At 52.7% G+C, this 12,962-nt stretch overlaps 1 protein-coding gene across 2 annotated transcripts; it reads left to right on the top strand.

Moving 5' to 3' along the window:
* Nucleotides 1–352: 352 nt before the first annotated feature.
* Nucleotides 353–8,447, top strand: LETM2 (leucine zipper and EF-hand containing transmembrane protein 2). 2 transcript variants are annotated; one of them, XM_030509954.1, is made up of 10 exons: nt 353–580; nt 1,467–1,905; nt 2,325–2,468; nt 2,795–2,929; nt 3,378–3,581; nt 4,732–4,851; nt 5,449–5,559; nt 5,703–5,789; nt 6,510–6,584; nt 7,167–8,447. In XM_030509954.1, exons 1-10 carry the CDS (start codon nt 534–536, stop codon nt 7,215–7,217), a joined length of 1,413 nt encoding a protein of 470 aa, XP_030365814.1. In that variant the 5' UTR covers nt 353–533; the 3' UTR covers nt 7,218–8,447. The 2 variants fall into 2 exon arrangements, with proteins under 2 accessions (XP_030365814.1, XP_030365815.1); XM_030509955.1 differs by having other exon boundaries at nt 396–580; nt 1,517–1,905.
* Nucleotides 8,448–12,962: the final 4,515 nt, after the last annotated feature.

A 12,962-nucleotide genomic window follows, 5' to 3' on the forward strand; every position in this document is an offset into this window, starting at 1 on the left:
TGGGCTGGGTCAGCCTGGAGAAGAGAAGGCTCCTGAAGGGGAGACCTTAGAGCAGCTCCAGGGCCTAAAGGGGCTCCAGGAAACCTGGAGAGGGGCTTTGGACAAGGGCCTGTAGGAACAGGACAAGGGGAATGGCTTTACCCTGCCAGAGGGGAGACTGAGATGAGCTCTGAGGCAGAAGCTCTTCCCTGTGAGGGTGCTGAGGCGCTGGCACAGGGTGCCCCATCCCTGGCACCCAAGCCCAGGCTGGACCGGGCTGTGGCGGCACCTCGGCTCAAGCCCCGCCCACCCCCCGCTCCTATTGGATGCAGGGCCTCAATCCTGCCTTCTGATTGGCTCCCTCCGAACGCGCAGTGCCGCCGCGCCGTGGCGTGATGGCGATACAGCCATAGAGCGGCTCTCGCCGTGCGGGCAGGGCGCGATGGGGCGCTGCGGGACGACCCGCACTGGGAGCCCCCCGCACCGGGAGCCCCCGCCCCGCGGGGGGTGAGGGTCCCTCCGGTGCCCGCGCCCGGCCACTGAGCCCGTTCGCTATGGCCGCGGGTGGATGGAGCGTGGTCCGCGCCGCCGCCAGGCACAGGTAAGGCACCGGTTGGGGGGGTTCCAAGCGCTCGGTGCTCCGGGGATGGGGCTGGCTGCGGGTAACCGCACCTCGGGGTGTCCCGGGCACCGCACCGCTTTGCTTTAGCCATTTACTCGCGGTGAGTGGCGCTGTGCGTAACATCAGTGCGTTAATACGCTGCAGAGGTGCGTTACAAACCGTTCCTGGGCTAAAGATGGGAAGTGTGGGGTTTGATTTACCTAAAACACAGGGATTCCAGCGGGTATCAATCCCACAGCAGCGGGTGAGGTCTCCTCTCGTTGATAAAAGAGATGGAGCTGTCTAACTGCTGGCCCATGTTGTCCAGGTGATGCTGCTGGGGCAGGAGATGTGGAAAACTCTGTTCTGGATGCATGGTGAAGGGAGAAGGGGCTTTGGGTTTAAAACTGTCAAATTTGGAGCAGTGCGGTTGGTAGAAGGGCTTTCCTTTACTCTGAAGTCCTGAAAACAACCTCCCCCAAGAGAAAAGGTGTCAGCATGGGATGAATTGTAGAACACTGCTGTGATTCTCGATACTTTGCTGTCAGTATTTCACAGTTCTCAATATTTTATCCATCAGTGAAGGATCAGAATCTCAGCTATAGGGGCACCCACAGGATCAGCTTCACAAAAGGCCAGGTTGGACACAGGGGCTTGGAACAACGTGCTCTAGTGGAAGGTGTCCTTGCCCATGGCACTGGATGAGCTTTAAGCTCCCTTCAACCCAAACCAGTCTGTGGTTCTATGAATTTGACACTAAGGCCATTAATGTGTGTGTAAACCCTGGGTACCATGGCCACACTGGGGGTTGGAACTAGATGATCTTAAGGCCCTTCCCAACCCAAACCATTCCATGTTTCTATGACTTGCTTAAACACGTTTCCAGTTTCAGAGGCTCCCATCTCCTCACACACTCCGGTTCTCCGCACTCCCCAGCAGTTGCTTTTGCCCAAGCAGTGGATCCTGGTTTAAGCTGGACCTGTGAAAGAGACTCTGAGAACCATCTGTGCCGTGCTCCCGTGGGCACCATCCTGCCTCATCCACTGGCTGCATCCCTGCGGACACTCCACACCTCCACCCGCTCATGCCAGGAGGAACCCACATCCCGCAGCGACGTGACCCACGAGGCTCAGCCCGACAAGGCTCCAGCAGCACCAGCCACAGAGAGGCCCAAGGGGACAAGGTCTTTACGCCAAAGAGTTGTGGAGGAACTGAAACACTATTACGATGGATTCCACTTGCTCTGGATCGACACGAAGGTGGCTGCCAGGATGGTGTGGAGGCTGTTACACGGCCAGGTCCTCACTAGGAGGGAGAGAAGAAGGGTAAGTGCCACCCTGCTGAAATGATGCAGTAAGAGGCTTGCTGTCACGGAGAAAGACTCTTCATCAGGGACTGGAGTGATAGGACAAGGGGTGACGGGTTTAAACTGAAACAGGGAAGTTCAGGTTAGATATAAGGAAGAAGTTCTTCTCTGTGAGGGTGCTGAGGCGCTGGCACAGGGTGCCCAGAGAAGTGGTAAATGCTCCATCCCTCGCAGTGTTCGAGGCCAAGTTGGGCGACATGGTCTAGTGTGAGGTGTCCCTGCCCATGGCAGGGGGTTGGAACTGGATGATCTTAAGGTCCTTTCCAACCCAATCTCTATGATTCTATGAAAGAAGCTGAACTGCTCAGTTTCCACACTTCTTTGAAACATATTTTTGCATCCGGTTGAGTAATAATTTCTACTGTGTCTTCTCTACAGTTGATGAGAACTTGTGCAGATCTCTTCCGGCTCGTTCCCTTCCTGGTGTTTGTCATTGTCCCCTTCATGGAGTTCCTGTTACCTGTATTCTTGAAGCTCTTTCCTGAAATGCTGCCCTCGACGTTTGAGACGGAGTCAAAGAAGGTTTGTGTCCATTCTGAGGGTGTTCTCCAGCTCATTAGAGCATCTGTACGGCTGCACAAAAGAGCTCTTCTTTCCTGCAGTTGCTGTAGGTGAGGATCAGGCTCGGGCACAAGTCGAGGTCCCAGCTTGTTCCTATACAGGGCACCAGAATTTGGTGGTTGTACTGTAAATAGTGATCAGCAGGAAAGCACACAGCAAGTTAGTTATCTACATTAACCAAAAGCCTGTTTGCTTTCAGCCCTGAAGTCATATTCCAGCTCTTTCCCAGAATCCCCTCCTGATTTTCAAGTGGAATTTCTAATTTCTGTTTTATTTCCTAAATGGAGGAAGAGAAGCAGAAAAAGAAGTTAAACGCCAAGCTGGAGTTAGCCAAGTTCCTGCAGGAGACCATTGCAGAAATGGCCAAAAGGAACAAAGTGGAATCAGAGCAAGGAAAACAATTCTCCTCTTATGTGCACCAGGTAAAATCGGCTGGGGAGAGGGGTGTGTGTGGCAGCAACAGTCCTTGCCCCAGCTTTAGTGCTGCTGTTTTGGGCAGAGAATGTGGGATTTGTACAAAGATTGCAGAGAGGTTGGACAGCACAGAGCTGGCTGTCAGGGGTTACCATTAGCTGGGTACCCTCTTGCAGCTGATGCCCTGTTGGCACTAGCTCTTGACCCCACCAGTCAGAGCTATCTGCATGGATAAGCATTCCAATCCTGGAGCAAAGGGGTGAAAGCCTTTAAGCGGCCGCTCAATGCTGTTTCACTTTGGTCTTTTAACTATAGCGTTTGGTTTCCACCCAGAGACTTAAAACCCAGTGTGAGAAACAGGAAAGGCTTCCTCCTTAGAGAGGGAAGAGGATCCTTCACAAGCCGTGGTTCTATTTGGGTTTGGCTCTGGGCCCTGATGCCTCTTGCTTTGTCCAGATCCGTCGCAGCGGCCACCAGCCCAGCACCCAGGACATCGTGCGCTTCTCCAAGCTCTTTGAGGACGAGCTGACCCTGGAGCACTTGGAACGGCCTCAGTTGGTGGCTCTTTGCAAATTGCTTGAGCTGCAGCCCATTGGCACCAACAACCTGCTCCGCTTTCAGCTGCTGCTCAGGCTCAGAACCATCAAAGCAGACGATGAGGTAAGTTTGAAGTAGCTCAGATGTCCCTGCTTTGGTGGAACACAATGTGAGGCTCTGCCCTCTGAGTCGCTGCTGCTTTGCATAAGGCACGTGGCACTGTCCACACTCCATCCTCAGCTGCAAGGATTAGTATTGATGGGAGTCAGGTTCTCCTCATGAGAGATGCCAGAAAGAGCAGAACAAGAGTTCATCTTCCTGCATCTTTACTGCCTTTGGTGAACCCTCCTGAGTGCGGCACTGCAGGTACTGTCACTGCTCAAACACCCTTGGAGTCAGATTAACTTGTGCAAAAGGAAGGTTCCAATTCTGGAATGGATATTGCATGGAAACACCAGATTTTAAGCAAGTGAATTCAGGCTGAGTTTATATTAGTTCATAAAGTGGCTGCATTTCTTTAGCCTGGAGAAAGCCAAGGGAGAATCTGCCTAATGGGGTTGTTTAGAAAATGGAACCAGACTTGGAGGTGCCCAGGAGAAGAACAGCTAAAGGTCATACGTTGCAGCAAGGGAAATTCCATCTTGATAAGAAACCAAAATCAAACTCAGTGAGTGGGTAAACAGTGGAACAGGTTGTCCAGAGGCTGTGAAATCCCCATCCCTAGGGATAAATGGAAAAGGCTGAGCAATGTAAAGAAACCTATAAGTTAACCCTCTATGGAACAGGAGGTTGGACTGGGGACCTCCAGAAGTCCCATCCAGCCTACATTTTAGGCTTGTGTAGGAAGTGTGATTTGAAATGGTGTTAAGAATCCTGTTAGGACACAGAAGAAAAGACCAGGAAACTTACTGCTAGTAAGAGGTGAGAAGTTCTGAAAGGCACATGCGACTAACCCCAGGTCCAGCTTTAAATCCTGCAATTGAGTGTGTGAACGAACTCTTCAGACCTGTAGCATCACACGTAACAGTGAAATTCCCAGTGCCTGGGGGAAACCCAAAATAATTAGGATGCAAGTTTTTCATCCTCTGTAGCTGGAAGCTGTCAGCTTCCAAGGACAGAAGGAATAATCCACAAAGGTTCTGTCTCATCTTTGTGTTGGTATGACTTCATGCACGTTTACCTAAACAGACCTTTCTTTGGGCTCAAGCCCATCAAGTACCTCAGGGGTTTGGCTTACTCTGTGCCTAGATGGGAACATCCCTTTTCATTTCAGCTGATTGCCAAGGAAGGAGTCAATGGCCTGAGTGTGTCTGAGCTGCAGAGCGCGTGCAGAGCCAGAGGGATGCGGTCATTGGGTCTCTCAGAGGAGCAACTAAAGGAACAGCTCAGACAGGCAAGTACACTCTGGTGTGGTCCTGCCTACCCAGGACACAGTGAGGAGCAGTGTTCAGGCAGAGCAGGCACAGTTTCACTAGGAATTCATCCATTCCGGATGGATCCTCACCTGACAAAACTGAGATTAAAGGCATGAAGTACCCAGATTATGGCTTGGACTAAAGAGAAAACCAAGTAGCATCAGGGCCAGCTAGAAGCAAGGTGAAGGGGGGATGTGTGGTATATGATTTAAGCTTCTAAAGTAGCCAAGACTTGTAGCAGAGCCAACACCAGTCTTCTGTAAGCATTGAAACAGGTTATGGATAGTGCTGTAGGTGCTTGTGTAGTGTTTGTGTAAGATGCAGGAAACTCAAAGTACTTTGCTTTCACTGGTGGCTGTTTCTGAGTAGTGATGTTTGCACCTCATGAGCAGCTGGAAACGTCATTTCTAGTGTGTATTCCATTCGGTATTAACTCTTCCAAACTATTCCTTCTCATTGCAGTGACTTAAATCTGTGTTAGTCAAACTCCAGATACCTTTAAGATCCTTAAGGACAAAGGATGCTGTGTAAAAAGCTAATATGCAATAACTTTTCCTTCTGTTTTCCTCTAATAGTGGCTGGATCTGCATTTGAAAGAGAACGTTCCACCTTCCCTGCTCCTACTTTCCCGTGCCTTGTACTTGATAGATACAAAGCCACAACCTGTTCCAGTTCCACAAAATCAGGTGAGTTGCTTGAATAGAAATTTCAGGTTAATAGTTCAACCATTACCCGTTATAAAAATGAAGCCCTGCGACATGAATCTTGTTCTTTGATCCTCCAAGTGTACTGAAGTTATAACTGTGCTGAACTCAATGTTCTTCTGCAGAGAGGTGAAACTGCTCAAATCATGACACCCACTCTTGAAGGCCAAGAGACCCTGGTGGATCCTGCCCCTGTTGTACAGGGAAGAAAGGTTAGAAAATAGCCATCTATGAGTAGGAAAATGAGCGTGTCCTGCTGCAGTCTTTGGGAAGAGCATGTGGACAAACCTTTCCAGAACTGGACAACACCCCGTGTTCAACACCATTGTCCAGAGCACACAAACAGTGCATGTTCTTGCATTGTGTTTGTTCTAGAGAGCCTCATGGTTGCATACTCTGACTTTAGACAGAGAAAGGGTACAGAGACCTGTGGCACATCTTACCCTGGTGCTGGAAGCAGCTGGTTGTTCAGTACCACGTTACTGGCTTCCAGCAGAGGAGCCCTCGCAAGCTGCTAAGTTGCTTTATTCACATACAGAGACCTCAATCCAGGTACAATTAGCTCAGAGAAGCCAAAAGCAGCCAGTTAAAGGTGACTTGTGATTTGGTTTCAGCTCTCCTTGTGAACTTGGGAGTTTGAGAGGCAAAATACCTAGAGTAAGAAAGCCAGAGCAGATGGTTCTCAGCATAAGGCTGAAGAGAATTCCTTGGATTAGTCCAAGCTGATAAAAGCAGCAACAGAATTAAAGGAAAATCTTGTGTCAACTGCTCGAAGTGTTTCCAAATAGCACTAACAATTGGAAATGCTGACATAGAGCCCTCACAAACATGCACTGCAGGGAACAGCCTTACTGGGAAAGGAGAAGGGGCTGTATGAGGTAGAGCTTTGTTTTCTGAGGCTTCTGTGACTTAAAGCTGCTTTTTCCTTAAAGAATGAAGAGTTTGTATCCCAGCCAACGGAGGAATTGCCAGGCTCAGAAGTGCCAGTGAAGCCTCCCCCACGAGAGGTAAGCTTTTCCAACCTTAGACTTCCCAAAGGAGACTGTTCTTTCTGCAACTCCCAAACTGGAAACGGATGCTACAAGGTGTTGTGAATGTTGAGTTCAAGGAGCAACTGGAGAAACTGGGGATGAGAACTGCATTGAGGGCTGCTAAATCCAGAAACACCACACGTGGCAGACTGCAGAAGGGAGCAGAGCACTGTGGGGAATTAGCAGTGTGTCTTTCCTTGTGCTCTTCCTTAATATCCTGCTGTGGACCACCAGGATAAAACCACCACAGGGTTACATGTCATTTTGTATCTGTAAAGTTATTTCTACAGTGACTTTTGCCCATTTTCTTGCTGTAAATACCTGCTGTCAGTTTATTATGCAGACATCTAGGCTGCCCACTGAAGGCAGGTTTGAGTCCAGACTGGCATTTATGAACAGGAGTATGCTCCTTTCCTGCAGTAACTTGGTTCTTAGTCAGCAGTTACTCTCCAGAGCAGCTTCCCATAGGGAAAATACCCTTTTCCAAAAAAGTCCTTGCATTTCAAGAAGCATTTGTACTGATACTGCCTCAACTCTGCATCTTTCTCTTGCATCCAGACTAAAATGGAAGCATCTCGGAGCAGCAAAGCCGGCGCCAATGGAGCATAACCTGGAGCCAGTGAGGACTGTGTGACACTGGGAGAGAAGAACTGTCACCTCAGCCCTTCTTCAGAAGGAAAGAGGGATTTTCCCAGAGGATACACACCCAAAAAGGTGGCAGCAGCCCTCGGGAGCCTCCCTGTCTGCTCCAAGCTTACTAGCACTTGGCCATGTTAACGCTACCTGGATGGCACTGGCTCCTCTGTTGTGATGGATCCCACTCCCCTTCTCCCAGTTTAACTTATGGTATAAATGTTAATAGTGGTGCACTGTCCGTGCTATTACTGCAGGGGGGGGTGTTTGTGCTCTTAAACCTCAGGAAAGGCAACTCTTCATTGCATTAAAGCCCAAAATGAGCTGTTCTGGAGCTCCACTAAAGCCTGTTGTACAGTTTGAGACCCTCTGCAGGAGCATCCCCCCATCCCCAGGGCCTGCAGCTTGTCCTGCTGCTGCAGCTTTCCAAGCTCTTGATCCTAGTTAGCATGGATTAACCAGTAACTAGTGCACAGAGTGGCCCGTGTAACTGTTGTGTTTCACTGTCCCACGTGTACCAAGGTGAATAACTGCAGCAGAGGGAGGCCAGCACGCTCCTCAGTGCTGAATTTAACTCTTCAGGAAGACCTAAGGACTTGCTGGACAAGAGCAGGGCTGTGAAGAGGACAACTTCCATTGCAGGAGCAAGCCTGATGTAACCTTCATCAAGCCAATTAAACCCTATCAGGCTCAGCACTGCACATCAGTGTGCTCAGACTTCCTGTGCTGCACAAAGTGATGCTTCACACACTCTGATGTTGACTGATTCTGGAAGCCTCTGTAGGAGGATGCTGAGAAGCTGGGTTTAGCATTTGTTAAGTATTTTTTACTTTGTCCTATGTCAATCTTCCAAAATGACTCACATGATGGGTTTGAAACGTGTATTTATACTCATTGTCAACGTAAAACTGGTGCTAAGCAGAATGAAATGTCTCTTGTAGAGGTCAGACAGCCCTTAGAACAATCCAACTCAACAAAAGCCTGGCATCTCAAGGTTGATGAAGTGCTATCAGCACTTCAAACACACGACTCCAGGCTCCTCCTCCAGGTTCCTACTCATAGGAATGCCGTGTTCTCCGTTCTGTCCCTGCACACCCTGCCTTGGCACAGCTCAGGGATGCAGCACGGAGTATTGGTGTGTAACTGGGGGATAGTAAATAAGAACTAATGTTACTTCAATAAACTAACCCCATTCCTCAAGTGTCACTCCTGCCTCTGCGTGGTGTGGGTGAGGCGATGCTGGTGGCTACTCATGGTTAACCCAAGTCTTATCTCCTCCATAACTGATGGTTGCTGTCAGAACAGAGCTGTGACCTGCCATCTACAGAGCCTGCTTCATCTGGGAAAGCATTTCACCCCCTAAAGAGCCAAGTACAACCCTTGCTCGGTACAAGGTCCCCCTGGGGTTGAGCACTGAGATGGGTGTGCAGAAGGATGTGGGTAACAGCCATATCATGGCTAAAGCGTGTGAAGGGGGAGATGGAACTGCTGAGCTCAAAAGCCAGGGGAAGGTCTGCCTGTTGTAAAGCACTAACCGGGCTGGCACCGTGTCCGAGCAAGACGGGAGGGATGTCAGTCCTGTCCATCGGGTGAGCAAGCTCGGAGTAACCGCAGTTACGCCAGTGCCGCTTCTCACCAGTAGATCGCAGCATCATCCAGTTCTTGCACTGACAAGCCCCAAAATGGAGTGAATCCACCTCGTTGGGGAGCTCCCAACAAGGGGCAGCCGGGGCCGACCAAACACCTGCAAAAGCCCCTATAAATACCTGCAAAACCTTGCACATCCCACGTGTCCATGTAGCCCTTGAGATTTAAGCCAGGACCCTGCTTCCAGGTCCAAGTGACACCCAAAGGCCAGCATTAAACCCACCCAGAGCTTGTAAAGATGAGTCGTTCTCCTAATTGCACCCAGGTCTCACTGCTCCCGGTGCCCATGCGCAGCATCCCTCCAGCAACACATGTAGGAGGTGTGTTGGGAACCCTCACTCAGTTAAAGAGCTGGCTGCAAGCCCTGGAACAACAGAGCAGCATATGGAGAGCCTGGTCCTCACACGCAACACCCCAGCATCTGCCTCAAGCGGGGCTGAGAGCTTGTTTTGATTTCCAGGGGCAGTTGGGAGCCGCAGGAGGGAGCGTTCCCTGTTCCCTCCCAGCTCCCGGCACCCATCACAGCTGAGGAATTCCGAGTTCCCGGAATCAGCCATTCATTAGTGCTGTGTAATGAAGTGTTCTCAGCACCAACCACACTTCAAAGCTTCTCTCCGTGCCTGCAGCGGCCGAGCTTCAAAGCTCAGACACTGGTCTTGCATCCAGACCTGCTACAAACAGCAGCAAAACCAACCCACCGGCCCCGTGCTCTGCAGCAGGAGATGCTGCTCCTGCCCCAGCCCCTAATGAGTGGTCAGTGGGGCACAGAAACATTCCCAAGGTGCCCACACATCCATGAGCACCATTGCTGCCCCATTGCTGCTCCTGCAGCCTGCCCAAGGGAAGCATCAGAGCCCTGTCCTGCCCCAAGCCCCCCACACAAGCCCCTGTGCAGGCACCACCAGCACACAGACCCATTTCCTCTGCTCCAGCAGCTCACCAAGCCCATCACCACTGTGCTTGCAGCAGGATGAGCCTACCTGATGCATTGAGTGATGACGGGGACCCGCTGGACAGCATCAATGGGCTCATCTTCCTCTGCTTTAATACCACAGGCTGGTTGTGGCAGCAGCTGAGCAGGATCAGACCATCAGCTTCCCAGGGTAAACAATCAGGGACAGGCTTGGGAAAGCTGGTTTTGAATGGGACAAACCCTCTCTGCAAACCAGGGGAGGTTTGAGCCCATTGGGTACAGCAGGGAACAATCACTGCAGCAGCACCCAGGCAGCGTCAGCCCATATGGGGGGACAGGAGCACAGGACAGGGGCACAGGGATTGCTCCTGGAGCTGCAGAACCAACACTGGCCTGTTTGCAAGGGCCATGCACTGAGTTCCTCCACAGCAGGAACACGAGTGAACAGCAGCAGCTCCAGAGAAGCCCTTTTGCTGCCAACAGGAGCACAAGAGAAAACCCCTTGCAGGGGAGCAGGGATGCTCCTTTCTGGGGGTGTCCCATATGGGTGGGAGTCAGGATTTACATCCAGAGGCAGGATCCTGGCTTAAATCCATAGGGATTCATCAAAGCCAGGGAAGAACAAGCTGTGTCAGCACCAAAAGCCCCCTCCCAGGGCTGTGACAGGCTCAAAGGAGGAGGATGCTGGCGGGTGTCCCGGTGGGATGAAGGGGTGATCTCAGGGTGAGCTATGGTGCTCCATGAGCCCCATCCATGCTGGCGCGTGCGCAAGGAGTCGCTTCGTGTCTGTTTTCCTCCTGTGTTTCCCATTTAGAAGGATCTGGAAGCCAGGGAATGCCGTTCCCTGGTTGTCCTGCGCCGCACGGCTCAGTTGCCAGCTTCGGTGCTGAGCCTGCAAGCAAGCACCAGTGGGGAACCGGGCACTGCATGAACCCACAGCAGCCACTTCCACATCCCTGAACAAGCCCATTTCCAGACCAAAACCCCCTGCAAGCCCTGGTGGGTTGTTGGCTTTCTATAGGGATGGGGCTCAACCTGCTCCCCCCAGCACACAGCCAGCCCTGGGCTGGGAAAGACACGTCCTTCCCGCATGGATTTGTGCTATAAGGCTGCAGAGGGCACCCCTGGTCCCACCAGCCCATCACTGGGCACCTGTGGGTGCTGCAGCCCCAGCCCTGGCTCTTCTCGGAGACCCCAGGGACTTCCTGGGACCCCCAACCCTATGGAAGGGAGGGTTTTGCTGCATGACCCCGGTGACTGGTGGCCCATAAGTGACTGGATTCTGCTCTGCAGCACCGGGCACACGAACCGCTGCACAGATCCAAGGCCGTGTGTGTGCTTTGGCGTGGGGAGACCTTTTCCAGCCGCGCCGGTGCCAAACACCTTCCAGCCCTCCCCTCGGCTTCCAGAGCCAGCTCCTTGCTGCTTTATCCTTCCCTTGGGGCATCCCGGTGTTATCCCTGCTCCCGGGCTTTGTGGCACCCATTCCTGCTGCCGTCCCGCTGGGGGAGGCTGTGCCAGGGCAGAGGCTTTGCCCTGGACACGGTGGGATTTCTGCTGGATGCTGGTTGGAAATGTCTCCTGTGGCACAGCGAGCCCCGGCCCTTGCGTCAGCCTCTTCCCTACAAAGATGCACCGCTCAGCACTTTATAGGAGATTAATATTCAGGGGGAAAAGCACTGATTTAGTGAGGCCCAAGCACAACAAAGGCTGAGATTTACAGCCTCCTGTATCCGAGCTGCATTCCGAGCAGGCTTGCTGTCTCTGGTATAAATCTGGAACAAAGGAGACAGAGCCTAAAACCAGCCTAAAGTAACAGGGAGCAAAGGCTCGACACCCAGACCTTGCTTGGGGTGTTGGGGGGCACAGGCAGCAGCATCCAGGGATGGGTCCATCTCTGCTCTAGATGGAGCCCCAAGGGAATGTTGGACACCTTCCACTAGAGCAGGTTGCTCCAAGCCCCTGTGTCCAACCTGGCCTTGAACACTGCCAGGGATGGGGCAGCCACAGCTTCTCTGGGCACCCTGTGCCAGCGCCTCAGCACCCTCACAGGGAAGAGCTTCTTCCTTATATCCAACCTGAGCCACGTGCCCCTCTCAGGCTCCCCACTGCAGCTGCGCACATCTGGATGTGGCTCTACTTTGGGGATGGAGCCGGACCCCTGGGTCCTGCTGGGCACCCCACTGCTGGGTGGGATGTGTGGAGCAAGGGGTTCGCTCCCCATGTACCCCGGGGGCTGTGGGACCCTGTATCAAGGTGGAGATGCAGAGACAGTTCCATGGCTGGCAAAAGGACAAAGCCCAGCTCAGAGCCTGGGCCGTGGCCAAGAGATTGTCTCGGTCCTGCGGAGCCAGAGGGCTTTAAAAGGAGAGAAAGAGGAAGGCGAGGAGTGGAAGAGACAAAGGATGCTGCGAGAGCCAAACATGCCATCAGGGGCCGAGCGCTCAGCGGTCACCAATGCCCTGCCAACGCTAAGGGGGGGTCCTGCAGGCAGCCACTCCAATCCCTCCTTGTTTTGGGGTCATTTCCCAAGGGACCCCATCTCACTCACCTAAGTTCACTTGTAGCCGCAGGACCCCTCTGGGCAAGGACCCAGCAGTGCTGGGCGATGGGGATGGCTTTGGTCCTGCAGGTCCTGAGCGGGTTTTGCTCCTGCAGCCTTGTCCTGGGGTTGCTGCCACTCTTAAGGCTGATGCTCGGGGTCCAGCTCCATGTGGGGCCACCCATGCGATGGGTGCTGACTCCAACTTTGGGGTATCTCCATCTTGTGGAGTTGCCCCCATCATGATGACGCTGTACCTGGGAGAGCAGCGAGGATCCCCATCTCCCTGCATCCATCCCTGAATCCATCCCTGCAGGGCTTGTGCTGGCTGAGAGCAGCACAGCATCCCCAGGGTGCTGCAGGAGGTCCTGGAGGGATGCAGGGATGCACCCACTGCCCACCCCATCCCCATGAGCAGCATCGCTGCAGTTGCTCTGCTTGTGATCCTATTTAACCGCCCTCCTGGTAACCCCAGGAAACGAGCAGGAGATGGTGGCTGCGGCAGTTTCTGGTGCTGTGAACACGAGCTCCATCTCTCCCTGCCCTGCCAAGTGTGTCCCAGGGGAGCGGTGATTGATGGAGACCCCCAGCCCCGCTCCCTGCGCCTGGTTTCATCCCA

The sequence above is a fragment of the Strigops habroptila genome, chromosome 21 (genome assembly GCF_004027225.2).
Source record: "Strigops habroptila isolate Jane chromosome 21, bStrHab1.2.pri, whole genome shotgun sequence".
NCBI lineage: Eukaryota > Metazoa > Chordata > Aves > Psittaciformes > Psittacidae > Strigops > Strigops habroptila.